Raw genomic sequence first — 27,675 nt, 5'->3', positions numbered from 1 at the left:
TAGAGATTAAAATCATACCAACTACAGGCATTTCCTGGTCTCTCTCAACCCAGGGCTGCTCCTGTGCCCTCCCGTCACTTTGTATGTCTTGCATCTACTAATCTTGACCCTAGTTGTCTTCCTTTCTTCCCATCCAAATGTAAGCCCCTTGAGGACAGGGACTGTCTCATTTTTGTTTGTATCCCCAGAGCTTGGCACAGTGTCTTAAATAAGGACTTAAATAAAACGTTCATTGAATGAATGGAGAGATATAGACGGGGGAATAGGGGGTGGGGAAGATTGTAATGGATGAGGATCACAGCTGTAGGTGAAAGGATGGTGTGAGCTACGTGAATGAGAAGTGGGGATGTAGGGTTGAGGTGAACCATGGGTGAGAGATGTAGGCGTGAGAGGTTTTGTGTGGTGTGAGTGTGTGTGTGTGTGTGTGCGTGTATGCCGATGTGTTGCCTGGATTGGGGGCGCGGTGCCGGAGGCAGTGAACACAGCGGGGAGGGGGGCGGGCCGGCAGGCGGGCAGGCGGGCGGCGGCCCCGGGGGAGGGCGGGTTCTGCCGGCACACGCCGCCCCTGGCAAGCGGCCTGAGCGCACCAAGCTGCCGCCGCCGCCGCCGCTCCTCGGTCTGGCCCGGATCCGGAGATTCCCGGAGCGCTCGGCATGGATGCGGCTTCCCTGGCCGGCCCCTTGGCCCTATAGGGGGCCGCCCTGCGCAGCCCCGGGCTCTGGCCCGGATCCCGTCGGATCCCCCGGCCCCGCTCGCCGCGCTCCGCTTCCCCAGCTAGCCGGGATCCTGGGCGCACTGCGCCGTCACCCCCGAGGTGAGGGAGGACCCTGGAGGGAAAGAGCAAAGGCCGTGGGGGGCTGGGAGAGACCAGGTGGGAAGCGATTGGAGGCAGGGGGCTCGGAGACACCAGACTCTTTCCGGAGCTGGCAAGGGGTTGAGATGTTGTGTCTTGGGGGAGGGTGTAGTATGGGGGTGTCTCGGCCCTGTGCCATGACCACGCCGGAGCGAGTGGTGGGGGCTGCTCTGAGAGGTTAGGGGGTGGAAGTGGCCCCACTCCTGGTGGAGTAGGGAGGGAGCTCAGTCAGAGGTGTGTGTGTGTGGGGGGGGGGACAAGACTGCTTTGTTCCGGGGATGGCCCCCTCTCTCCGACCTTACTGCCCCCATCTCTCGGCGACCCCTTTCCCCCAGGCTCCTGCTCTTCTACTTGATGCCAGAGACCCACCCTTGTAATCTGGGTACACGTTCTAGACCCCTACTCTGCCATTCCCCTTTATGCTACCCCTTTATCTTTGTCCCGTATCCTCTGTCGTCCAGGCTCAGATTTCGTCACCTTGAGTATCCCCACAACCATCCCCTCACGTTCTCTTTATCTCTATGTCCCCGCTACCCCATTTCTATTCTGGCACTGCCCCCGCCATCTCCACGTCCCTTCCAGCCCCGTCTTGTCCTATCCTACAGGTGTCCGTCTTCGTCCGTCCCTCCTGGGGCCGGCGCTGACCATGCCCAGCGGCTGCCGCTGTCTCCAGCTTGTGTCCCTGCTGTGGATCCTGGGGGCATCCGGACAGCCCACCCATGGTAAGTCCCCAGATTCCGGAGCCCATGAGAAGGGAGAGGAGAAAGCTGAAGCTGCCTGTGCGCCCCCCTCCCTCTTGCTTTGACCTGGGGAGGAGGGGTGGGTAGCCTCAGCCTTAATCCCCTGTTCCCACACTGTCCTCTGCCGGTAGAATCAGGGATTACATCCACACTGACCAGCAAAGTCTCCATGGAACCGACCCTTCCCAAACTACACTATGTGAAAATGGACACAACTTTTTTTTTTTTTTTGACGAAAACTCCGTTTTCCTATAGAGGAAGACCAAGATCCTTCTCCCCTAACATACAAATTTCCTACTTGGGATCTACTTTGGTTTGTGCCACCCCAAGTTATTCTTCTTTTCTTACCTCTTGTAGCTGATGACTGTAGTTCCCACTGTGATCTGGCCCACGGCTGTTGTGAGCCTGACGGCACGTGCAGGTAGGTGCCTGGGATGTCCCAATCCTTAGCCTGACTCAAAACTCCTCCCTGTGCTCCATTCTCCCAACTCTAGCCCTGCCTTCTCCCAGGAAAGGACATATGGACCAGTTACCTAGCCCTCCTTGCCCTTTGTGGTATGGAATATTTTGCTTGGTCCAGCATTCATTTCCTGCCCCCAGAGTTTCACTAACATCTCCCCTCTCTCTAAAGTTTTTGTTCCTTGGAGAGAACAGATAAAGGAGATATTTAGGGGAGGAGAGAGCAAGAGAACAAGCTCAGTAAAGACAGGAAAAGGGACTGGGATGATTTAACCAAGACTAGAGAAGATTGGAAGAATCCTAATGGTGAACTATGCAGATTCCCAATGCTCCCAGTGGGAGCAGAACAAGAGGTGTTGATGGTAAATGACAGTGGATGAGACTGAGCTTAGAAACAGAAGAACCCTTTAACTAGGGTTTTTTTTTTCAGGTTGTACTAGATTTTTTTTTAACCCTTACCTTTAGTATCAGTTCTAAGAGAGAAGAGTGGCAAGGGCTAGGCAATTGGGATTAAGTGACTTGCCCAAGATCACTCAGGTAGGAAGTATCTGAGGCCAAATTTGAACTTGGACCCTTCTAACCCCAGACCTGATGCTCTATCTACTGTTTTGCCTAGCTGCCGCTGTGCTAGGATGTTAAAACAGGAAAGGTACTTGCCTCTCAGGATATAAAATGCCACAGGATGGGCTTAATGAAGTTTTCAGGGAGTTACTAACTTTGTGTCCATTTGGGGTGAGCTCACTGCAAGGTAGGGATTGGGTACTAGACTCCCAGTTTCCCCACTCCATTTGGTGGGGACTTTTCTTTTCATTTCCTGAAATCTCCCAGAAGAATAACTTGCATCTCTATCTTCTCCCCAGGTGTGACCCTGGCTGGGAGGGATTACACTGTGAGCAATGTGTCAGGATGCCTGGCTGCCAGCATGGGACCTGTCACCAACCCTGGCAGTGTATCTGCAGTAATGGCTGGGCAGGCAAATTCTGTGACAAAGGTGAGAATAGCTGTGAGGGCACCTGCTGAGCCCTTTGGGTAAAATGGGGGAGACCCCATAGACCTAAAGGGAAAACCAAAGAGACCTGAGGAATATGAATCCTTTAGGTTGTTTCAATAGTCTTTTGCAGTTTTTATAAAAGGGCTTTCATATTCATTCAAGAGGTCCACAGGTATTTATTGAGTACGTGCTTAACATACTGTGCTTAGGATACTAGTATGAAGTGTAGGCACCCATGAAGACAGTGATACCAAGAAAGGCACAAAAATAAATTCACTCTCATTCGTTGTTTTAAAAACTCTTATCTGTACTGGTGATAACTCTAAGACAGAAGGACAAGGGCTAGGCAATGGAGGTTAAGTGATTTGCCCAGAATCACACAGCTAGGAAGTGTCCGGAGGCCAGATTTGAACCCATGTCCTCCTGACTCCAGGTCTAGCACTCTATCCATAGTGCTACCTAGCTGCCCCCTCAATTTGTTTTTACAGTAATAAACCTTTGGGGTAGGTGGGACAGGTGTTATCTTCATTTTAAAGATGAGGAATTAGGAAGGAAGGATTGTGGATGATAGGGGGAAGAGAGAACCTTGCCTCATGACTTATGTCTCAACAGCTGGTCACTAGCTAGAGTCCAGGTCTCCAGAATGGGGTTGGGAATTTGGCTAAGAAACATACCAACTGTTACAAGGGAATCACTTTAAAAGACTGATATATATTAATTTAAGGTCGCCAAGGAATCAGCTATGTAATTCCTAATGAAAAAGAGAAGGAACCTCCCATGCCAATGGGGTTCCCATTCCAATAGACTATCAGTAAGAAATTTTCCAAGTATGAAATATCCCAATGGTGAAATTTCCAACATTTATAAGTCTAAGGAATTTTGAGGTTTACACAACAGAAACCAGGTCCCAAAAGTGGAAGCTAGGCATGGGTTAGGGGGAAGCTTCAGAAGTTCCTAGCCTGCCCTTGAGGAGTAGAGGAAAATGGGCATTTCTCCAAAGGCATGCTTATCTACCTCCCAGATGAGCATATCTGCACCAAGCAGCCACCCTGTCAGAATGGAGGGAAGTGTGTCTATGAAGGGGATGGAGAATACCACTGTGTGTGCCCACCAGGCTTCCACGGGCACAACTGTGAGCGCAAGACTGGGCCCTGTGAGCACGCTGGGTGAGTTGCAACTGGATCAGGCAAAGTAGAACTTGGACACAGGTCAGACTTTAAGGGATAGAAAGGAGGGGATAGGGTGGGTAAGGGAGATGGAGCTAGAGATCAGGTTGTTGGAGCTGGAGCGGAAGGAGTAAGTAATATGTGCTGAGGGTAAGGGTGGATGGATTTTGGGGGTATAGCCATAGAATCAGAGAGGGGGTAGAGATACCTCAGAGAAAATCTAGTCCAACATTCTCTCTGAGGGACAGTTGGCCCTGATTGGGGATGTGATTTGATCCAAGTCACACAGCATTGTCACTATTAACTCTCTCCTTTCCACCTCACCCGTCTCAGATCTCCTTGCCGGAATGGTGGGCAGTGCCAAGATGATCAAGGCTTCGCAGAGAACTTTACATGCCGCTGCTTGGCAGGCTTTGTGGGTCCACGCTGTGAGGTCAATGTGGATGACTGCCTAATGAGGCCCTGTGCCAATGGTGCCACCTGTCATGACGGCATCAACCGCTTCTCCTGCCACTGCCCCAAAGGCTTTGCTGGCCGATTCTGCACTGTCAACCTGGATGACTGTGCCAGCCGACCGTGCCAGCATGGTGCCCGCTGCCGGGACCGAGTCCATGACTTTGATTGCCTCTGCCCTGATGGCTTTGGGGGCAAGACATGTGAGATTGTTCTCCCAGCCCTGGACCTGCCTACAGAGCCAGACAGTGCCCCTGGACCCACCCCTGCAGCCGTGGTTCCTTTCACAGTACCAGCCCCCTTCAGTGTGGGCGCAGGGCTACTGAGGATCTCAGTGAAGGAGGTAGTACGGCGACAAGAGGCAGGGATAGGGGATTCAAGCCTGATTGTTTTGTTCATATTTGGGGCCATCACTATTACTGGGGTCTTTGGCACAGGGCTGGTGATTTTTTGGGTACGACGCCATGGCCACTGCCCCACTGGGCCTTGCTGCTGCCCTTATCACCAGTATGCCCCACCCCCTGAGCGACATGACCAGGAGTGCCAGGTCAGCATGCTCCCGGCTGGGATCTCCCCTCCACCTGACTTCCCATCTGAGCTTGGCAAGACCACGGCATTGTGATGAGGGTTGGAGGGGGTCAGAATGGGGCTCCCTCTCCATCTCCTTCCTCTTCTCACATCTCCTCCCCTTCAGAGACCATTGTGGGTTTCCCCAGCCCCACCCCCTGCCCCCGAGGTGTCTTAGCCTCACACCAGAAATGCTATTTTTTTAAATACACAAATATTGTTCAAGAGAAGTTTTATCAAATAAAATTACAAAAAATGACAGTGAGTGATAAGTCATACTCCCAGGGCTCCTGGCCCCAGTGGGGCCAACCTGTAGCCCCAGTCCAAGGGAAGATAAATCACAGGTCCAAGTCCTGGCCTAGGAAGAGCTCTCCTCCAATACCATCGGCTCACTGAAGAGTATCCCGTGACACCCATCTTCCTGTGCTTCCTGGGCTTCTGTGCCAGGGCTGCTTGGGGAATATGAGAAGGACCTGGTGCCTCCTGGGGCCGGGTGGCCTTGCAGATGAAGGGGAGAGTAAACAGCTGTTCATCACCTGAGAGTAAAAGCCCCAAACCATCCCAAAAGGAGAGGAAGGTGACTACTGAGGAAGACAGAAGACATCATTCCAGAAGAGGCAAGGTCACTGCTGGCTGTTTTGTAGCAGCTGCTGGAACAGTGAGTAGGGCCGACTTCGAAGGGCAGCTGGCGTGTCCATTTCAGCCACCCTTCCTGCCTGTAGCACCAGCACCCGATCTGAATTCAAGATTGTGTTGAGCCTATAAGGCAGGTGAAGGTGGGCACAGGGTGACTTTGGGAATGGGTGATCTTTTACTGTCTCATTCCACAATACTCTCAGGCATCAGATTTCACCCACCCACACCAACTGAATGGCAAGTTTCCATTGTTGAGGTAAATGGGAAGAGGAGGAGAAGGTTGCTTAGTGACTCAGTTTCTCCCAGGGCAAGACAGTTCCCACCTTTGGTGCTTCACCAGTATCTGACAGGAAAGGGACAGGAGCCCAAGAGGAGATAAAGATAGTTCTCCTTGCTAACTTCTGGGCAGTCCTCCAGAGGAAGGAAGGAATATTGTAATATCCCCCCTCAAAGGAACCTTCGACATTATTGTCATTTCTTTTCTTTCCCCATCACACTTAAGAGGATTTCCCTAGACACCTCTATTACACATCCATACCTATGTGCAATGGTCAGAACAGTCTTGTTAGCAAATCGGTTACAAATTGTTTGTTGGAGCAACTGGTCTGTCTTCTGGTCCACACTGGCTGTGGCCTCATCAATGCACAGGATCTGGGAGAGGGGGAGATGGGCTTGTGTTTACCCTGGATCCTGACCTAGTAGCCTCCCACCCCACCTTTAGCCTCCTTGTCTCAGCTCTGCACTGGAGGGCTGAGGTCTAGAGAAACAAACCCTCTCATAGTCTTCCTGATAATCCAAGAGGGTTCTGCCATCACTCTTTCAAAGGCCACCCTTCTGCCCCTCTCAAAACCCATTCCTTACCTTGGCATCTGTAAGGAGAGCTCTGGCCAAACACAGTAGCTGCCTCTGCCCTAGCGATAAGCGCCTGCCCCCTTCACCCAGCTCACCATCCAAGCCACCTGTTGGGCACAAACATTTTCACCCAAGAGGTCTGCCCTTCTCCCAGACACTACCCCCTCCCTCCTGACTTCATAAGATCTCCCTTACCTCCAGGAAGAGGCCTATCCTTGGTCAGGTTCTCTCACCACCCAGCACTCACCCAGGGGAGTGATCACTTCACTCAGGTGGCACTCTTCCAATGCCTGCCACAGCTTCTCATCCTCATGGTGACCCAGAGGGTCCAGGTTTTCTCGTACTGTGCCACTGAACAGAAAGGGCTCCTGAGGGATGATGGCCAGCTGAGACCTGGATGGCAGAGAAGGAAGCAAATGGTATGATCTGATCCAGTCTCAGGGACCCCAGGTACCTTCTAGTTGGCCCAAAAGTCCATTCCCTCCATGAGAGCTTGAAGCTCTTTAATTCCTACCTATGAATCAATCGATCAATGGGTATTTACTGGGAGACAACATAGTGTAGTGGAAGAATCCTGGATTTGGAGTCACAGACTTGGTGCTTTTTAAAAAAACCCTTATCTTCTGTCTTAGAAGCAATAGTATGTATTGTGTGTATGTATAAGCTTAGATGAGGCCTTGAAGAGGATCAACTGGCTAGAAGGGAGAAAGGGAGGCATTCTGAAGTAGAGGGACCAACAAGAACCAAGAGAGAGTCCACAATGAGCATGGCAAGGCTCTCAGAAGGTTGAGACTGGCCTGAGTCAAGGAAAGGGAAGAAATAGAAAATAAATGGCTAAGTGGGGTTTGGGTCAGCCTTGAAAACCAAGCCTGGGAGTATTGATTTGATAGAGACATCAATCTCTAGCACTAAGCATAATGCCTGGCAAATAAGAGATTTAAAACATGCTAATTGATTGACTAATTATCTTTTTTTAAAACCCATACTTTCTGTTTTAGAATTGATACTAAGAATCAGTTCCAAGGCAGAAGAGCCATATGGGTTAGGAAATGGGGGTTAAGTGACTTGCCCAGAATTATACAGTTGAGACATATATGAGGCCAGGTTTGAACCCTGGACCTCTGGTCTCCAGGTCTGACTATCCATTTGAGCTACCTAGATGCCCTCTAATTATATCTCTTTGTCCAGATGTTCTTCCGTATTTTTTAACTTCTATTCCCCTCACAACACCAATCAGCCTTTCTTATTTCCCAGCTTCATCAAAGTGCCCTACTCCCATTCTTCTCTGTCTTCCAAGCCCCATCCCAGGCCTCTAAGCTGATTCTGTAGTCCCAGGGGCCAGAGCACTCTCCCTCCCTTCTGCCATGGCAGCCTCAACCCCAACTTCACCTGAGATCTGACAAGCCCAGCAAGCTGGTGTCCACACCGTCTAGGAGTATATGTCCAGCACTGGGCTCCACCAGTCGGAACAGTACCAACAGCAGAGAAGACTTTCCAGAACCTGTCCGGCCCACAATGCCTATCTTCTCCCCAGGCAGCACGCTGAAGGTGACCCCATCCAAGGCATTGGGCAGCCCTGGGCGGTAAGCCAATACCACATCCTGGAACTCCACGTGCCCCTGTGACAGCCAGCCCACTCCTACCTGTGGTCACCACAGGGAAAGAAGAAAGAAGGGAAAGAGTGAAGAGATGTGGGCAAGAGTGGTATAGAGTTGAAATAATAAAGCAAAAATGAAGAGAGATGAGAGAGGGATAATGAGAAAGGAGAGATGATGGGGAGAGAGGGAGAATCTATGGGAAAGGATGGCAAAGAGACATGGTTAGAGAATGAAGAGGTGTGAAAACATGATGTAGGTGGGGATGGAAATGAAGACAGAAGGGACAGTAGGAAAGGAGTGATAAGAAATGAGGAAGGACAGTAAGAGATGGCAAGGAGGGAGAGAAGATGGGATGGGGATGATAGAGATGGTAAAGAGAAATGAAGATGGTAAGAACTGGGAAGAGAGTGAGAGAAACTGAAGAGAAGGGCAGGATGGGAAGGAGATGAGGAAAGATGAGGAGAGAACTGGGGAGAGAAATGAGTAAAGATAAGTAAATGGGGGAAAAATGGTTGTGGGAAGATGAGGAGAAAAATTATAAGGAAAATAGTGGGGAATTAAGATGAGGTAAAAAAAAAACAGTAGCTTAGCCAGTGCCCTCACATAACACCCGTGGTACCACCCCACAGGGTTAAACCAATTTCTAGTTTTCCTTATTTTTCTCTGGCTCTGTGTCCTGCTCCATAGTGAGGAGGTTGTCTAGAACTGAACTGGAAGAAAAAAAAAGTTGTGGTTTATGCTCCAGGGTAGGGCGAAAGGAAGAGGAGCCCAAGCCCCCATACCTGTATTTGCTGGTCCTGAGGTTCACTGGGCAGATCACAAGAATACTCCTCCAGGCGCTCTACACTCACCATCATGGCTTCTGTCTGTGTGAAGCTGCTCACCAGGCCTGAGAGAAGGCCTGTCAAGGATAAGGCATAAGACAGTGCCAGGCCTACCAGTCCTAAGAAAGAAAAGGATTCAGTTGGAGGTCGCTGGCCAATTGTGGGTCTGGGGCTGACCTGCCTGCTGCTGTTGCTGCCACCCTTAGGCTCCCTACTGAAGGAAGCTGCACAGCAGGGGTGGTATGTTTGTATGTACTGGACTTTAAGTTTCTTTTTTTAATAATATTTTATTTTTCCACTTAATCACATGAAAAAATTTTTAAACATTTTTAAAAAGTTTGAGCCAAATTCTCAACCCTCCTTCCTTCACCCCCTCCCTGAGATGGCAAACAAATCTGATATAGATTTTATATGTGTAATAGTGTAAAACATCTTTCCACATTAGTCATTTTGTGAAAGACAACTCAAACAAACAAAAGTAAAGAAATAAAGTGAAATACTGTATTAGACTTCTAAGTTTCTTAAAGGTAGGGACAATGGCTTATTTCATCTTAACATTCTCTTTCATTTTTTTGTTTTTTAAGCCCTTACCTTCTGTCTTAGAATCAATACTAAATATTGGTTCGAAGGCAGAAAAGTGCTAGGGGCAGTGGTTAAGTTAGGAAGTGTCTGAGGCCAGATTTGAACACAGAACTTCCCATCTACAGGCCTCTCAATCTATTGAGCCACCTAGCTGCCCAAATCTTAACATATTACATTGTACATTTCATATACATATACCTAGCACAAGAACTTGTATAAAATAGGTATTTAAATATTCATCAAATCAGCTTGTATGTGGGAGAAATTACATCTACATACACATGCACACACATAGAGTCTATCTACATTGATGGCAGAATAAAAGGAAGCAGGCTGAGAAAGAGAAAGGACCCAGGTGGGGACCACAAGAGGCCAGTTCCTGAAACAGGTGAGGTGTATATATGGGGCTAAGGAAGAGGGGGCTGAGGTAGGCCTGGGGCCAAGAATTAGGACCTAGGGGAGGAGGTGTGGGTGAAAGAGTTAATATATGGAAAGTAGGGCACCTAGGTGGTACAGTGGACAGAGAGTTAGGCCTAGAGTCAAGAAGGCTCATCTTCCTGATTTCAAATTCAGCCTCAGACACTTACTGGCTGTGTGACATGGGGCAAGTCTCTTAACCATGTTTGTTTTAGTTTCTCATCTATAAAATCAGCTGGAAAAGGAAATGGCAAACCACTCCAGTATCTGTGCCAAGGAAACTCCTAATGGGGTCATGAAGAATTAGATATAACTGAAACAACTGAACAAAAACACATGAAACGAGGGCAAAAAGTTCACTGTGAGGAACAGAAGTCACAGGGAAAGGTTAGGAGGAAGTGGGAAGGTTCTCAGTTGGGTTTGGGATAAAGATGAAAGGGACAAAGGTGGCACCTGGGTTAGCGAGGTGTTGCTGATGCTGGATGAGGGCGATGATGGCAATGGCACTGACCACACTAGCGCCCATAAGCTGCAGCCGTATGTCCAGCCACTGCAGGCATGCACTGGCAGCAAATTGGCAGCGTTGGTTGAGCTCCAGGAACTTCTCATTCTCCTCCTCAAACCTATGGGTGAAGAGCTGAACTTTCTCCTATCCATATACTAAGAACAGCCTCAGGAGGTGGCCTCTCTCCTTTCTGTCCTCATTTCTAATATCCTCTCACTAAGAAAAAAGAATTGGCTTCTGCACAGAAGTCTCTAAACTTTTCCTTGACAATTTTCTGTATTTTTCCCCTCCAGGCTTATTATCTCCCCAGTCCTTCTCTTCTCTCTCTTCAGAATTCCCCCAACCCCTCCCCACTATATATGCTTTGCCCCAGTTCTTTCCCCTCTAAGGGAATCATCACACTCTGCCCTATCTATTTCACCCTCAACCCTGGATAGGCTCCCTTTAGATGTGACCTTCTGTTCCCAGCCCCAAGATAGTGAGTCTTGCCTGCAGGTGGCCTGAGTGGCCCGGATGATACTAAGCCCAGCGAGGCTCTCAGAGAGGTGGGTATAGAGCGGGGAGAGTGTAAGGCTGCTCAGCCGACGCAGCTCCCTTGAGGAGGCCCGGTAATGACGCTGTACAGAGTAGTAGAGGCAGCCTAGGGGTGGTAGCAACAACAGTAGCCAGGGCAGTCCTGAACCCAGGACAGCCAGCAGCCCTAGCAGTCCCACAGCATTGGCCAATAGGATGTTGAGAATGAAGGGGAGACTGTCATCCGCACAGGCCACATCAGATGAGAAGCGGTTCAGAATCCGGCCAGTTGGCGTGGAGTCAAAGAATGTCACAGGAGCCTAGGAGAGGAGACAATGGTTAGAGCAGTTGGGTTTTGTGGTATTCAAGGGGTGCCTAGGGTGGGAAAATGTTGGAGGAGAATCTTGGAGGGGAAGGAATTAGTTATGAATCCTGATCATTGGAGAGAACTAGAAGAGAAATGAGTCTCAGGAAAAGCTTGGAGAAGATATAGGGATGTATTTGAGAGCTCTGAGTAGGTATAGGGTTGTGAGGGCCCTGAGGCAGGATAGATTGGTTGTGAGAAGAGAGGAAGAGAATGTCCACAGAGATGGGGACTGAGAGGTGGTGCAATGGATAAAGTACTGGGTCTGGAGTCAGGAAGACTCATCTTCCTGAATTCAAATCTGACCTCAAACACTAGCTCTGTGACCCTGGGTTAATCACTTAACTCTGCTTGCCTCAATTTCCTCATATGTAAAATGAACTGGAAAAGGAAGTGGCAAAACAACTTCAGTGTCTTGGACAAGAAAATCCCAAATGGGGTCACAAAGAATTGAGCATGAATGAAACAACTGATGGACAAGGGTGGGGTAGGGGAAGGAATTCTGCTAGGAAGGGGAGAACAGTGAATCTTCTTTGGCTGGGAAGGCCTCTGGGAGGTCAGCCTGTCCATCTTCCTATCTTTAATCAGACACTTGAGGTGTCCTTAAATCCTCCCAGGGAAAAGAGCTGTGACTCAAAGCCAGTCAAATTCCTACTAACTGTAAAGGTCAATCTAGATCCTGGAGGGCAAATGAAGCATGTTTTCTTTCTCTGAAGGAAGATCATATGGGAACATAGCTGTGGTATAAAAACAAAAGGCATTAATGTGCCTAAAAAAAAAAGGCAAATTGCTGTCACTGTGTTTTCTACCCATTCACTGTCAAGACCTCCTTCCTGAGAGCTGACTTCTCTCTCTATAAAGGATGGAGAACTTTAAATCCATCAAGATGAAGGTTAGGTTTCAAGATCTTGTAACCAGCAGGCTATCCTGGTCAGGAGAGGCAATAGCTTTAGAGAAGATAAGGGAGGCTATGGAGCTTCCTTCTCTGGAAGAAAATTTATTAAGAACAAGAAAACCTCTTAATCCCTTTGGGGAGTCATTCTGTCAGGAGACAGGGGACTGAACCAGTTGGCCTAGCTGACCTTCTAAGATTCCTGTCAAGGACCTAGATCACAAACTTCCCATGAATATAGCTTTAGTTGCTCACTCTTGTCCTATCTCCTAACGAGAGCAATAATTCACATATCTACGGTATTGTTTCATCCAAGTGCCATCTTACAACCATCATGCAAAATTGGCAGTTGATGATCCTCATTTTACAGATGAGGGAAATGAGGGTGTGAAAATTTCATTAAGAGGTCCTAGACTTAGAAGTCAGGAAGCCCTGGGGTTGAATCTCATATCTCACATCCTTTCTAGCTGTGTAACCTGCCAGCAGGTCAGGTCACTGCTCTCAGCTTCAATTTCCCCTGTGCAAAATAAGGGTGATAATAACAGCACTTATGTCATAGGGTTACATGGATCACATAGGGTATTAAGCATTCTGCAAAATGTGATGCACTGTAAAAATGAGTTACTATTATTATTATTATAGAATCAGAGAGGTAGAGTGACTACAGTGTCATCCTTTGAGTAACAAAGACCTTGGTTCAAGTTTTGCTTCTGCAATCATGTCAGCAAGTCACAAGTTCTCAGGGCCCCTGGGCAGTTATCCAAAGTTTAGAGTCAGAAAGGTGAGGGACTCCATCAGAAAAGGGAATTCTCGTACTAGGAGCTCCTTTCTCTGATGAAAGAAGAAAGGTAGTCCCCACCCTCCAAAGAACAATGATTAAGGGACTCGTCCAAGTCCCCTCAACTAGCCAAGTGTCCAAGCTGGAACTAGAGCCCAGATCTCCTAATTCCAGATCAAATGCCCATTCCACTACAAAGGACAAATGGCTTCAAGTTGCCCAGGGAGAGAAGGGGGTCCTCTGGCATTGCATGGCAGTGATGCCAGGGAGTCAAAGTAGTGCTGGACCACAGCAAAGGCCTCAGACAAGCTGGCAAAAGGATTTCCTCCAACCTTCTCCCCACCATATCTCTCCACTCACCCTGAGGATACGGTGCAACAGGCGCTGATGCAGGGTGGCTGCTGCCTGAAGGATGCCAGCAGCAAATAGTAGTGCCCGTAGGAGGGTGAAGATGGAGTTGGCACTGGCAATGGCCCCATATACAGTCAAGTAGAACTGCACATCCGAGGAGCTATTTGAGGTGGTCTTGGGCAATGGTGACACTGAGGCACTGGACAGAGGGAAGGGAAAGTGGAATCATGACCATGTCATTCCTGGACCTCATTCTGACCTCAGGTTGCACATCTCCAAACCAGAGAAGGCACTGAGATTTATGCTCAAGTTCCTGGTTTACTTCCTGAACTCAGCTCTGACTCAAATTTTTTTGGGTCCCCCAGGCCACTCACTTATGGGCAGCTAGGTGGTGCAGTAGATAGAGTGCAGGGCTTGGAGTTAGGAAAGGAACACTGAACTTCATGAATTCAAATCTGGCCTCAGACACTTCCTAATTATGTGACACTGGGCAAGTTACTTAACATTGCCTCAATTTCCTTATCTGTAAAATGAGCTGAAGAAGGAAATGGCAAACTTTGGTATCTGTAAGGAAATTCTCAAAATGGGGTCATGAAAAGTAGGACACAAATAAAATGACTGACCAACAATGGCCAACTCACAAGAGGCCTCCAGGGGAGAAGAGAAGCAGATGTGGGGAGAATAGTGAGGGGGGTTGGCTGGTAAGGTGCCACATCTCCTGGGAACCATTCTCAGCTATCTTTAGTTGGGAGATCCAGTGAGACAGCCACCAGTCAGCAGCATTTCTGGTCCCTGGAAACAGGAAAGAAATAAAAGGGGAAAGAGAAACTATTCAACTGTCATTTGCATTTTCTTAGACCCACCCTTGCTATTAGTTCATTCATCACTGCCCCGGTGCCCCTCCTCTCTTGGTCCACTCCTCCTCACCCCTCAGCCTCTTTTAAGGTTCCAGTGTCTGTCTCTTCAGACTTCTCTCCAAACCTCCAGTCCCTCCCTCATCCTGTTGGCCTCTCTTCTCATCCCTTCACCCATCCTGGGCCTCCTCCATGCCCCTATATGCCACTTAAATTCTTTGGCCACATAATAATATGGGGCTCATTGGAAAGGACCCTGATTTTGGGCAAGATTGAAGGCAAAAGGAAAAGGGATCAACAGAGGATGAGATGAATAGATAGAGTAAAAGAAACAACAAACATGGGGGCAGCTACATAGCTCAGGGGATTGAGAGCCAAACCTGGAGATGGGAGGTCCTGGGTTCAAATTAGGTCTTGGACAATTCCTAACTGTGTGACCCTGGACAAGTCACTTAACTCCAATAGCCTAGCCCTTGCCATTTTTCTGCCTTAGAACTGAAACTTAGTATCAATTCCAAGACAGAAGATAAAGATTAAAAGAAAATTAAATTTTTTTTTCTATAAATGTAATAATGAACCTGAACTGTGACAGACTTTGGGAGATAGTGGAGGATAGAAGGGCATGGTGTGTTATGGTCTATGGGGTAATGAAGAATCTGATATGATTGACAACAAAAGGGGACAGTGTCCATTAAAAAAAATAAACCCCAAGTATTGGTTCCAAGGCAGAAGACCAATAAGGCCTAGGCATTTGGGGTTAGGTGATTTGCCCAGGGTCACACAGCTAGGAGGTCACATTTGAACCCAGGCTTTCCCATGTCGAGGCCTGGCTCTCTATCCACTGAGCCACCTAGCTGTTGCAACAGTTCCAAATATAAGAAAGAAGAGGAAGATATAGCAAGTTGAATCCTGGGAAGTTTCTCATCCCTATCTTCTCAGGATGCTTTGTGTTGGGCATGGCCAAGTCTACCACCTCTCTCTTCCAGGGAGTCTGAAAATAATAGCAGTAATAACTAACTTTGGGTGGCACTTTTAAGTTGTATGAATGCTTTACTCATGGCAGTTCCAAGATGGTGCATGTATTAGTATCTCTGTTTTCCAGGTAGATGGGCCTTAGAGCACAATGGAGAGGACATTACTAGCATTAGACCAACCCCTGACTCTGCCCCAAAGTACTACTATATAATCTCTGACAAGTCACTTAATTTTCTGGGCCTCAGTCTACTCATTTGTAAAATCAAAGGAGACTGGAATAGTGTCCATGGCAAATCCAAGGCAACCTTGGCATATTTGGCACATGGGAAGGGGATTAAACATTTATTAAATGCTTACTGTATGGTAGGCACCATGCTAAATGCTTTACAATTATTATTTGATCCTCATAACAATAGTGGGAGATAGGTGTTATTATCTTCATTGTATAGTTGAGGAAATTGAGGCAGACAGTGATGAAATGACTTGTCCAGGGTCATGTAGCTGGGAAGGATCTTAGGCTGGATTTGAACTCATATCTTCCTTATTGCAATCCCAGCACTCTATCTACTGTGCCAGCTAGTTGCCTATGAGGTAGGAAGACCTGCTACCATACAAATAACCTTTTCTACTTCTCCCACAATCCAGATCTAGTTGACTGTGAATCCTGGGAGCACTCACTTCCCCTTTCCCACCCTGTCTGCAGTTCATGAAGGTCTCCTTACTGACTTAGAATAGATAAGAATCATCAATTCTAGTCCTTCTAGTGAGATGGAGGGCTACCAGGCCTTACCAACTGCCCTGCAATGACCTTGTAAAGCCCTCCAGTCTTTACCATGTGCTTTGCCCCTGTGTCCTGCGCATGCTAGGTACAGGACCTAATGATATAACCCCAAGATCCTTGGACCTTATCATCCATTCCCCACCACTGCCCTCGTAGGATTTCTAAGTAGCAGCTCAAAGTTTTCCGAGTTGTCTCCATCATACAGTTTCCATAGAGTAAATGCCAAATAATCCTTATTCATTCATTCATTGATTCCTTTTTGTTCTAAATCCAATAATCCAGTGGTCAAAGGAAGAAGCTATAGATTAGAGAAGTGTCACCCATGATCACACAGAGAGTAAGAACTTCCTTGAACCCCTGGAGAGAAGATAGAATACCATGTAAGCATGTCTCTTGTGGAGAGAAGTGAGAATTCCAATTAGTAGACTCTAGAGCTGAGACTCAGCCATAGGATATGAATGATAGACAAAGGGAGGGGCAAAAGAATAAGAATAGCTTGAGCAGCTGGGTGGCTCAGTGGATAGAAAGCAAGGCCTGGAGACAGGAGGTCCTGGGTTCAAATCTAACCTCGGACACTTCCTAGTTGTGTGACCTGGACAAGTCATTTAATCCTCATTGTTAAGTAGTCTTTACTGCTCTTTTGCCTTGGAACTGATACTTAGTATTAACTCTAAGACAGAAAGAATGGGTTTAAAAAAAAAAAGAATGAGTATAGTGGGGATTCAGAAAGATACTTTTACCTTGCATGAGAAGAAGGAAGAAGATGATGGCCAGGGAAAGACCTGCCCCCACAGCTTTCCAGTAAGCCTGGTACACTTGGAAGGCCACAGCCCCTTCTTTCTTCCCTTCCTCCTGGAGCAGGCGGCTGGGGTTTGGGTCCACATCCTTCGGTTCCTCACTCTCTTTCTCTGGCTTCCCTTCCTCTGAGGTTGCTACAAATGATGTACAAGGAAAAGGAGGGAGGGCCACATTTGTAGCCCTTATATTATCATAGGGAGAGAGGTGTAAAGAGGGAAAGGAGGAGGATTTGGGCCATGCCTAAAAATCTCGGAGGTATTGGTCATGGAAGTTATAGAGAGAAGGAAGAAAATAAGGGATGACTCTGGAAAAGAATACAAGGTCCCTGTCCCCACTTCACACCTGACTCCGTCTTTGGTACATCCTCAGACTGGGCCTCAGGGGTAGATTGTACCATTGGCAGAATCTCAGAAGGTGGTCCTAGAGGATGGAATGGAGGTCAGAAAATATTAGAACTGGTTGTTAATTGGTTACAACATTAAGTATACTGTCTTCCAAACAATAGATGCTCAATAAATGTTTATGGTGTCTCCATCTCTTGTGCCCCCTAATGGCTCATGATCTAGCTGCCATCTTGGTTTCAACTTGCATGGTATCCTAGGGATGGGTGGGGCCTTTAAAAGTTGCCCAGTTCATCCCACTGCTTCCAGGCAGGCCAGCCCAGTCCTAAAAATAGTCCTAAATGTCTATGTCATGATTGTACATATATCACCTATATCAAATTGCTTACTGTCTCAGGGAGGTGAGAGGAGTAAGAGGAAGAGAAAGAATTGGAGCTCAAAATGTTTAAAATTAATGTTAAAAATATGACATAGGTAATGTGAGAATTTATTTCTCTTGGATAAGCATATTTATTATAATTAATACATATTTATAATAAATCAAATGTATTATTTGCTGTTAACTTATATTACATTATATATGTAGAGGATAGCAAAAGAAATGAATGTTAAAAATTGTTTTTATGTGTAACTGGGAAAAAAATAAAATATTATCTATAAATGTAAAAAAAAAAACTATGCCAAACAAAGCAGATTGTCCATCCATTAGGGATAGTTAAACACAAATGAGGTGGCATAGAGAATAAAATGCTGGACCTGGAATCAGTCAAGAAGACCTGAGCTCAAACCTTGCATTGGACACTTACTAGCTGTGTGAGCTTGGGCAAGTCACCTAATCGCCCCCTGCCTCAGTTTCCTCAGCTGTAAAATGGGAATGATAGGAGGACCTGCCTCTCAGTGTTGTTGTTAGGATGAAATGAGATAATACATGTAAAGAGCTTTGCAAAACTTAAGGGATTATATAAATATTAGCCATCTAGTCATTGTGATTTTCATTAATACTGAGCTATAAGAAACAATGAATATGTCGACCACAGAGAAGCAGTAACACTTATATAAACAGACCTAAAGTGAAGTAAGCAGAAACAGGAAAATAATCTATACAATGACTCCAACCGAAACAACAAAATAAAAGAAACCAAACCCTTCAGATATGACCAAACTCAGCCCTAGAGAAGAGATATATAGGAAGGTATATCCCTCTCTGCTTTCTTTGGAGAAGAAAGTGGGCAGTTATAGGTGTGGAACATTGCATACAACATCAGAATTTTTCAATATGTTCTGTCCAAACTTCTTATTCTTTCTTAGTCTTTGTTATAAAGGACATCAGTTGGAGAAGATGAAGAAGAGGAAGGAAAATGAGGTTAGGGGACAGCAAAGCAGCACAGTATAGAGAACCAGGCCTGGAGTTTGGAAGAAGTTCAGATCTGCTCTTAAAGACTTCCTAGCTGTGTGATCCTGGTCAAGTCACTCAACCCCATTTGCCCAGCCCTTACCCTTTTGTCTTAAAATTGATACTAAGACAGAAGGTCAGGTATACAAAAAAGGAAAGAAGAAAATGAGATTAGGATAAATGAAATAACTTCCCCACGTTCAAATAGGGAGGAAAGGTAAGATATTAGCAGACATATATGGGTGAGGGGAAGATTCTAGGGTAAGCAAAGACAGAGAGGGGCAGGGAAACATGGGTCATGCCCAGGGATTCATTAATCAAATCTAGTTTGTATAGAATAGCCTCAGTTTCTGTGGGAGTAGAAACACAGAAGAAAAACAACTGCTTGATCACATGGGTTGATGGGGATACGATTGGGGATGTAGACTCTAAGCGATCACCCTAGTACAAATATTAATAAGATGGAAATACATCTTGATCAATGACACATGTAAAACTCAGCGGAATTGCTCATTGACTATGGGGAGGGGGAGGAAGGGAAAGAACATGATTCCTGTAACCATGGAAAATATTATTAATTAATTAATTAAAAATTTTCAAATAAAAAAAAAAGAATATCCTCAGTTTCCTCATCCACAAAATGAGGTGGAGAAGAAAAATGGCAAACTACTCCAGTATCTTAACCAAGAAAACCCCAAATGGAGTCACAAAGAGTTAGACACAACTGAAAAGTGAATGAATGACAAGAAAAGTATGTGATGGGAATTGATGTTTGATGTGTCTGGGACCAGATGATAGAGGGCTCTGAATACTGGATTCAAGAGTTTCAATTTGATTCAGCTAAAGAAGTATTTGTCAAGTACCTACTTTATGCAAGGCACTGCAGATATAAAACTCCCCTACATGACACAGTTGCTGCCCTCCAGGAATTTACATTGTACTGAGGAGAGCAGGGCATGAATGCGAGAGCTTTGATTTCCAGACTGGGGAGTCTTCTCTAATCTCCACAAGTGAATGTAAATGTTTTCTTCTCTGAGCTCTCTATTTTGATTATTTTGTTCCTTGCTTATGGCATTTCTCACATTCTGCTTTATACTTATGTATGTCTTAAACACCTAATAGTTGCTTTTTCTTCTTTAAAAAAAAAAATCCTCACCTTCAGGGAGCAACTAAGTAGCTCAGAGGATAGAGAATCAGACCTAGAGCCAGGAGGTCCTGGGTTCAAATCTGGCCTTAGACATTTCCTAGCTTTGTGATCCTGGAACCAATGCATGGTACTGATTCTAAGACAGAAGGTAAGGGTTTTAAATTAGTAAATAAAACCCTTAGCTTCTGCCTTAGATTTGATACAAATATTAGTTCCAATGCAGAAGAGAGGTAAGGGCTAGGAAATTGGAGTTAAGTGACTTGCCCAGGGTCACACAACTAAGAAGTATCTGAAGGCATATTTGAACTCAGGACCTCTTGTCTCCAGGTCTCATGCTCTATTCATTGATCCACCTAGCTTTCCCTACCTATTAATTTCTTAAGGGCAGAGGTTGTGTCATTTATTTCTGTATACCTTGTATCAGGGGTGTATGGGGTGCTCAGGGAGGAGTAGTATTTCTGGTAGTGAGGGTTTGTTGTGCCCTCTTAGGGCAGCTCTCCAGCCTCTGACCCCCAGCTGACCCCCAGCTCTCACTTGTGGCTCCCAGTAGCTGCTAGCATGCAGCAGCGGCCACACCCCAGGCAATGGCTTCGACAGGCCGGCTAAACCTTGTGAGGGTAGCCATCGGGTCATCGACCCCTGGTGAACCAGGGCTTTGCTCACCCAGCATGTGAAGACTGCTTTGGCTGAACAGATGGAAGAAACCAATAAGAAGGTTCAACGGCTGAGATGGCGACGCAGCAAAGCACTGTGGAGTGCTCAGGGCATGTTGGAGCACAAAAGACAACACGGCCATCCAATGCAGCTGAGGAAGTCTCCAGGTGTAACAACTTTTCGTGCCACTGGACCCAGGCTTCCAACACCAAGAGAGTGGGACTGTCTCTGTGCATCGACTTTTCCACTTAAATCTCCTTCACGCACAAGTGTCTTTGTGCACACTCATCTATCATAGATGAAAACGCACAAAGACAATCATCATTCTCGGTTACTGAGAGACTACTACTACCTTGTATCTCTTCCACAGTAAGTGCTCAATAAATAATAATAATAATGATAATAATAATAGCCAGCATTTATAGAACACTTTAAGATTTGCAAAGCAGCCATAAATGTTTTTGATGTTCATGACATCACGGGGAGATGTCTTGACTTGAGCATGAATTGGATTTAGATGAAGCAGAGTTGCACAAGGTCATCAGCCTTACTCTCTCTTATAAAATTATCTAAGCACAGGAAGACAAAGGTCAGGATGACTGGCAATGGCCTGGGATGCAGTGGATGACCTTGCCATCTTTGATGTCTGATCAAGCTCTAAGCACTCCATATGAAGCACCTGCTTCAGCCACCTTCACAGCCATTGAAACAAATTGTTCTCATCTGTTCTCATTCCACCAAGGAAAGTAGACATTCCCCATTTTATAAGTATAATAATAGCTAACATTCATATAGTACCTACTATGTGCTATGATGTATGGATGTATGCTGAATTTTTTATAATTATTATCTCATTTGATCCTCAAAACAACCCTAGGAGGTAGGTCCTACAATTATCCCCATTTTACAGCTGAGGAAATGAAGGCAAATAGAGGTTAAGTGACTTGCCCAGAGCCACACAGCTGGGAAGCATTTGAGGCCAGATTTGAACTCAGGTCTTTCTGACTCCAGACCTGGTACTCTATTCATTGAGCCACCCAGCTGCCCCGGTTTTTTTGTTTGTTTGTTTGTTTTTGTTTTTTTTAAACCCTTACCTTCCATCTTGGAGTCAATACTGTGTATTGGCTCCAAGGCAGAAGAGTGGTAAGGGCTAGGCAATGGGGGTCAAGTGACTTGCCCAGGGTCACACAGCTGGGAAGTGTCTGAGGCCAGATTTGAACCTAGGACCTCCCGTCTCTAGGCCTGGTTCTCAATCCACTGAGCTACCCAGCTGCCCTCCCCCCGGTTTTATTAAATATTTGTCCAAATAAATATTCCTTCAGAGACAAGAACATTATTATAAGAAGAGTTCCCCAGCCACACTCTCTTCTCCAAGATAGATTGCCTCCTTGGAGGAGTATAATTGAAAATCTGTTACCCTAAAAAAGAACTATATTTCCCAGGAGTCCATTGACTTCCTATTGTTTCATACTTATTGTAGACAGGGGATATTGCGGGGTAAAAGGAGGGTCCCACTCTCTTTTTGGCTTGAAGGGAGCATGGTTGTGGTGGTAAGCTAAGCTCAGGGATTTTAAATGGGCTAATCATCCATGGGCATGTGGTCTTTATTTGTATCCCTTTTATTCCTTTATTTCTAATGATCCCTAATAAATCTCCAAAAATATAACTTTTTTTAAACCCTTACCTTCTGTCTTAGAATCAATACTATGTATTTATTCCAAGGCAGAAGAATGGTAAGGGCTAGGCAGTGGGGGTTAAATGACTTGCCCAGGATTACACAGGTAGGAAGTATCTGAGGCCAGATTTGAACCCAGGACTTCCCATCTCTGGGCCTGGCTCTCAATCCACTGAGCCACCCAGCTGCCCACCTAAAATATAATATTTTTATTGAGATTTAACTTTAATTTTTACAAGAGGCAGAAACTGTTCCATTTTTGTTTTTGTGTTTCCTAGCACATTAATTGTTGTTGTTTCAGTTATATCTAATACTTCATGACCCCATTTGGGGTTTTCCTAGCAAAGACACTGGAGTAGTTTGCCATTTCCTTTTCCAGCTCATTTTAAAGATGAGGAAACTGAGGCAAAAAGGGTGAAGTGACTTGCTTTGGATCACAAGGCTAGTAAGTGCCTGAGGCTGGATTTGACTTCAGGTTTGGTGCTCTCTCCACTATTGCTACCTAATTGCTCACACATGGTAGGTATATAGCATAGTGTTTAATAAATGCTTATTGACTGATTGAAAATGATCACGATAAAAAAAAGTGTAATAACAAAAAAATTCCAGAAATAGCCAGTCTCTTCACAGGGCTTAAAGCTTGGTCTCATTTGGTTGTTCTCATGCTTTAGTTTCCTTTGGACCTCATGACCATGCTTTGAGAGATCACAGGATGTGACAGAGATTTGGAATCTAGTCCAATCTAATATACCCAACAAGTGGCCATCCAAAGGTCAAGGTATCCACTACCTCCTCAGACAATCATGTCACTTCTGGCCAGCTCTAATTAGGAAAGGATTCCTAGCATGAAGCCTCAATTTGCCTCTGGGCATCTTCCTCCCATTTCTCCTGGTTCTACCCTTTAAGACCCAACAGAACAAGTCTAATCCTGCCTCCAAATGACAGCCCTTCACAATCCTTGAATAAAATAATCTTATTCCCTTGCTGCCCTGCCTCAAGGGTTCTCCTCCTCAGGCTAAACATATTCAGCTCCTTCAACTCATACTCATGTGACGTGGAATCTGGAATCTTTACTGTCCACTTTATCCTCCTATGGATATTCTCTAATTTGTTGATGTCCTTTTTTTTTTTAACCCTTACTTCTTTCCATCTTGGACTCTATACTAAGCATTGGTTCCAAGATAGAAGAATGGTAGGGGCTGGGCAATAGGAGTTCATTGATTTGCCCAGGGTCACAAAGGTAGGAAGTGTCTGAGGCCACATTTGAACCCAGGATCTCCTGTCTCTCAATCTACTGAGCCACCTAGCTGCCCTCAACTGATCACTCTTGAAACAATCATTCAAAAACTGTGCTGTCATACTCACACGTGGATTTATATATTTTCTCAGATTCTACTAACTTATATGTCTCTATACTTTTATGAATTCTTCATGTAGCCTATATATAAATTTGAGGAGGATTCTTATCTTAACCACTCCTGGAAATAGTTGAATCCCAAGAGGGCAGTCACGTCTATCACGATCGAGGTGTATCTTTTTTTTTTAAACCTTTACCTTCTTTCTTAGAAATTGATTGATACTAATTGATTGATTATTGATAGTAATTGATACTCATTATTGGTTCCAAGGCAGAAGAGTAGTAATGGTAGGCAACTGTGATTAGGTGACTTGCCTATGGTCACACAGCTAGGAAGTGTCTGAGAACACATGGGAACCCAAAACCTCTTGTTTCTAGGCCTGACTCAATCCACTGAACCACCTAGCTGCCCTCCACACATACTTTTTTAAAAATCCTTACCACCTGTCTTAAGATAGCAAGGGCTAAGCAATCAGGATTAGGTGACTTTCCCAGAGTCACACAGCTAGGAGGTGTCTGAGGCCAGATTTCAATGTTTTTCTTAAACTCTGGTACCCAGAACTGAATACTCCAAATGAAATCTGACAAGTATAGTGAGAGGAAGGGAGGGGAAGAGAATAAACACTGATATAGCACCTATTTATATGCCAGGCAATGTGATCAATGCTTTACAAGTACTATCTCACTTGATTCTCAACAACCCTGGCAGGTAGGTGCTACTATTATCATCTCCATTTTACAGTTGAGGAAATTGAGGCAAACAGTGGTTAAGTGACTTGACCAGGATCATTAAATCTTGATCTCATTTGGTTGTTTGCATGCTCAGAACTTCCAAATTCTAGGCCAGGCACTTTACCCACTGTGCCAACCAGCTATCCAATGAAATTATCAACTTCCTATTCCTGAAAGCTGATGCCTTTAATGGAAACTAAGATTGTATTACTTTTTTGGGTTCCTATATCATACTATTGACTCATAGCAAGTTTATGGACCACTAAAACGCCCAGATCTTTTTAAGAATAACTGCTACAGTAACTATTCGGAGGGACATATGAGAAAGAACACTATCCACACCCAGAGGAAGAACTGTGGGAGTAGAAACACAGAAGAAAGACAACTGCTTGATCCCATGGGTCAGTGAGGCTATGACTGGGGAAGTAGATGCTAAAAGATCATCCTCGTGCAAATATTAATAATAAGGAAATGAGTCTTGATTGATGGCACATGTTAAACCCAGTGGAATTGTAAGTCAGATATGGGAGGGGGATGGGGAGAGAGAAAGGAAGGAACATGAGTCTTGTAACCATGGAAAATTATTCTAAATCATCTAATTTTTAAAAAAAAGAATAACTGCTACAGGTATTATTGTTCTTATTTTAAGATAAGGTTAACAGGCTCAGAATGGTTAAATTATTTGCCAATACTTGCTCAGCTAGTGTCAGAAATGGAATTTGGATCTTGACTCCAAGTACAGAACTCTACCTACCATAGCTAAGCCATGTTGTCTCCCATAACTTTTTTTAAAAAAATATATTTTTATTTCATTAAATATTTCCCAATTAAATTTTTTAAAATTTAAATATTTTTTTATAATCCTTACACTGAGCCACCCAGATGCCCCCAACATTCTTTTTTTTTTTTAAACTCTTACCTTCCATCTTGGAATCAATACTGTGTATTGGTTCTAAGGCAGAAGAGAAGTAAGGGCTAGGTAATGGGAGTTAAATGACTTGCCCATGGTCACACAGCCAAGAAGTGTCTGAGACCAGATTTGAACCTAGGACCTCCCATCTCTGGGCCTGGCTTTCAATCCCCTGAGCCATCCAGCTGCTTCCCCAACATTCATTTTTGAAAATTGAGTTCCAAATTCTCTCCCTCCCTCTCATTACTCTCCTCTCCTTGAAAAGGCAATCAACAATGGCACACATTAAACCCAGTGGAATATATGAGAGGGGATTGAGGGGAGGGGAGGGAAGGAACATGAGTCTCGTAGCCATGGAAAATTATTCTAAATCATCTAATTAAATAAAATTTAAAAAAAGAAAAAACAATCAATATTTCAATTATATATGTCTCATAATTTCTTTTTTTTTTTTTAAACCCTTACCTTCTGCCTTGGAGTCAATACTGTGTTCAAGGCAGAAGAGTGTTAAGGGCTAGGTAATGGGGGTTAAGTGATTTGCCCAGGGTCACACAGCTGGGAAGTGTCTGAGGTCAGATTTGAACCTAGACCCTCCTGTCTCTAGGCCTGTCTCATAATTTCTTAAGCTTGTTCTCAAAGCCCTTTCTTACAAGCCATTTTATGAGGAATCTCACTCATTTCTGACCTTCAGATCTCCCTAAGGGCCCAAGGTAATCAGAGCCACCAGCTTCAAAGCTTTTTCCCCTTCTCCTGACAAAATTCTGTGCATATATATATCACTAATGGTTTTACTTTTCCTATTTATTCTTTCATTTCATGCACATACCAGTTCTGGGAGCCTAGAAACAATTCTATACTTTATATAATAAAGGTGAGGAAACAGAAATCCTCAAAGGGGTAATGACTTGCCCAAGGTTACCCAAACAATCTTGTGGTAGTACAAAATAAGAATCCAGATTTCCTAATTTTCAGGGTACCTTTGATCACTCAACATTACCAACAATCTCTTCATTGCTTGCCTTCCTTAATGCTTATCCTCACTCATCCTCATATCTTCTTGAGTTAAAATCTGGCCTTGGCCATGTACTAGCTGAGTGATCGTGGGCAAGTCATTTAATAACTGTTTGCCCTTTCCCCAAATGTAAAATACAGATGATGACAATAGAACCAATCCTCATAGGGTTGAGGGGAGAAGGAATGAGATCATTTAAAAGAATTTAGCACAAGGGGGAACATAGGTGACTCAGTATATTAAGAGCCAGGCGTAGAGATCAGAGGTCCTGGGTTCAAATTTGACCTCAAGACACTTCCCTGCTATGTGACTCTGTGCTTAGCCTCCATTGCCTAGCCCTTAAAGCTACCTTTTGCCTTGGAACTAATACACAGTATTGATTCTAAGATGGAAAGTAAGGGCTTTAAAAAAAAGGAATTTAGCACAATAGCTGGCATATAATAAGCAATATATAAATGTAAGCTATAATTATTCTAAACAACATTATTATTAATCACTCAGCAAGTTTTGCACTGTGGACCTCATTCCCCCTCTTCCTGATACTCTCCTCCCTTAGCTTTGGCAACACCTCTGTTCTCCTCCTGCCCACTGGACAGCTCCTTCTCAATCTTCTGCTAGATCATTCTCCACAGGCTGTTCTGTAGCTTTGAGTCTCCCCCAAGATTCTTTCCTGAGACCTCTTCTCTTCCTTCTTTATACTTTCTGTGATTTTATCTCCCATAGATTCAATTATCATTTTTACACAGATGACTCCCAAATGTATATGTTCACCCCTAGTTTCTCTTTCAGCTCCAGTATTTTATTACCAATAGCTCGATGCACATCTTCCCCCAAATGTCTCAGAAGCATCCCAAACTCATTATTTCCAGAACAGAATTAACATTCCTACTAAACCTATCCTTTAAAAAAGATTCTTACCTTCCATCTTAGTCGATTCAGAGAGGTAAGGGTTAGGCAACTGAAGTTAAAAACTTGCTCAGGGTCACACAGTAGGACATGTCGGAAGTCAAATTTGAATCCAGGACCTCCCATCTTGAGGCTTGGCTCTTAATCCAATGAGTCACCTAGCTGTCCCTTTACCTTCTGTCTTAGTAGTAATTCTAAGAGGAGCAAAGGCTAAGCAGTTGGGGTTAGGTGACAGCTTGGGTCACAAGTTAGTAAGTCACATAGTAAGTAAGACCAGATTTGAACCTAGGTCCTCCCATCCCCAGGCCTGGCTCTCTATCCACTGACACCATCTATCTGCCCCTAAACCTATCCTTTTCCCAAGCTTTCCTATTTACATTGAGGGTACCACAAGCCTTCTGGCTACTTAGATTCCCAAATGCAGAGTCATCTCATCTCTCAAGACAATTAGGTGGTACAGTGGATAGAATTCTGGGCTTAGGGCCTTGAATTTAAATTTGGTTTCAGATATTTACTAGCTTTGTGACCCTGGGCAAGTCACTTACCCTCTGCCTCAGTTTCCTTAATTGCAAAATAGAGAAAATAATAGTACCACCTTA

General features: G+C 45.0%; 2 protein-coding genes across 2 annotated transcripts in view; one reads left to right on the top strand and one right to left on the bottom strand.

Moving 5' to 3' along the window:
* Positions 1-511: 511 nt before the first annotated feature.
* Positions 512-9,636, top strand: DLK2 (delta like non-canonical Notch ligand 2). The gene is made up of 6 exons (XM_007483964.2): positions 512-814; positions 1,459-1,575; positions 1,951-2,014; positions 2,913-3,043; positions 4,065-4,209; positions 4,543-9,636. The coding sequence occupies exons 1-6, from the start codon at positions 658-660 to the stop codon at positions 5,282-5,284; spliced, it is 1,356 nt and encodes a 451-aa protein (XP_007484026.1). The 5' UTR covers positions 512-657; the 3' UTR covers positions 5,285-9,636.
* The window catches only part of ABCC10 (ATP binding cassette subfamily C member 10), a 37,720-nt gene continuing 15,489 nt past the window's right edge, over positions 5,445-27,675 (bottom strand). Inside the window, exons 11-22 of the mRNA XM_001365331.5 lie at positions 17,292-17,369; positions 16,892-17,083; positions 14,183-14,333; positions 13,551-13,740; positions 11,133-11,476; positions 10,592-10,761; positions 9,098-9,258; positions 8,107-8,360; positions 6,965-7,110; positions 6,727-6,824; positions 6,404-6,516; positions 5,445-5,988 (exon numbers count right to left, since the gene is read on the bottom strand). Coding sequence (XP_001365368.2) covers positions 5,853-5,988; positions 6,404-6,516; positions 6,727-6,824; positions 6,965-7,110; positions 8,107-8,360; positions 9,098-9,258; positions 10,592-10,761; positions 11,133-11,476; positions 13,551-13,740; positions 14,183-14,333; positions 16,892-17,083; positions 17,292-17,369 — 2,033 coding nt within the window. The 3' untranslated portion in view covers positions 5,445-5,852. The remainder of the gene's footprint in view (positions 5,989-6,403; positions 6,517-6,726; positions 6,825-6,964; positions 7,111-8,106; positions 8,361-9,097; positions 9,259-10,591; positions 10,762-11,132; positions 11,477-13,550; positions 13,741-14,182; positions 14,334-16,891; positions 17,084-17,291; positions 17,370-27,675) is intronic.

The sequence above is a fragment of the Monodelphis domestica genome, chromosome 2, assembly GCF_027887165.1.
Source record: "Monodelphis domestica isolate mMonDom1 chromosome 2, mMonDom1.pri, whole genome shotgun sequence".
NCBI lineage: Eukaryota > Metazoa > Chordata > Mammalia > Didelphimorphia > Didelphidae > Monodelphis > Monodelphis domestica.
This window is presented reverse-complemented; position numbering and strand designations above follow the sequence as displayed.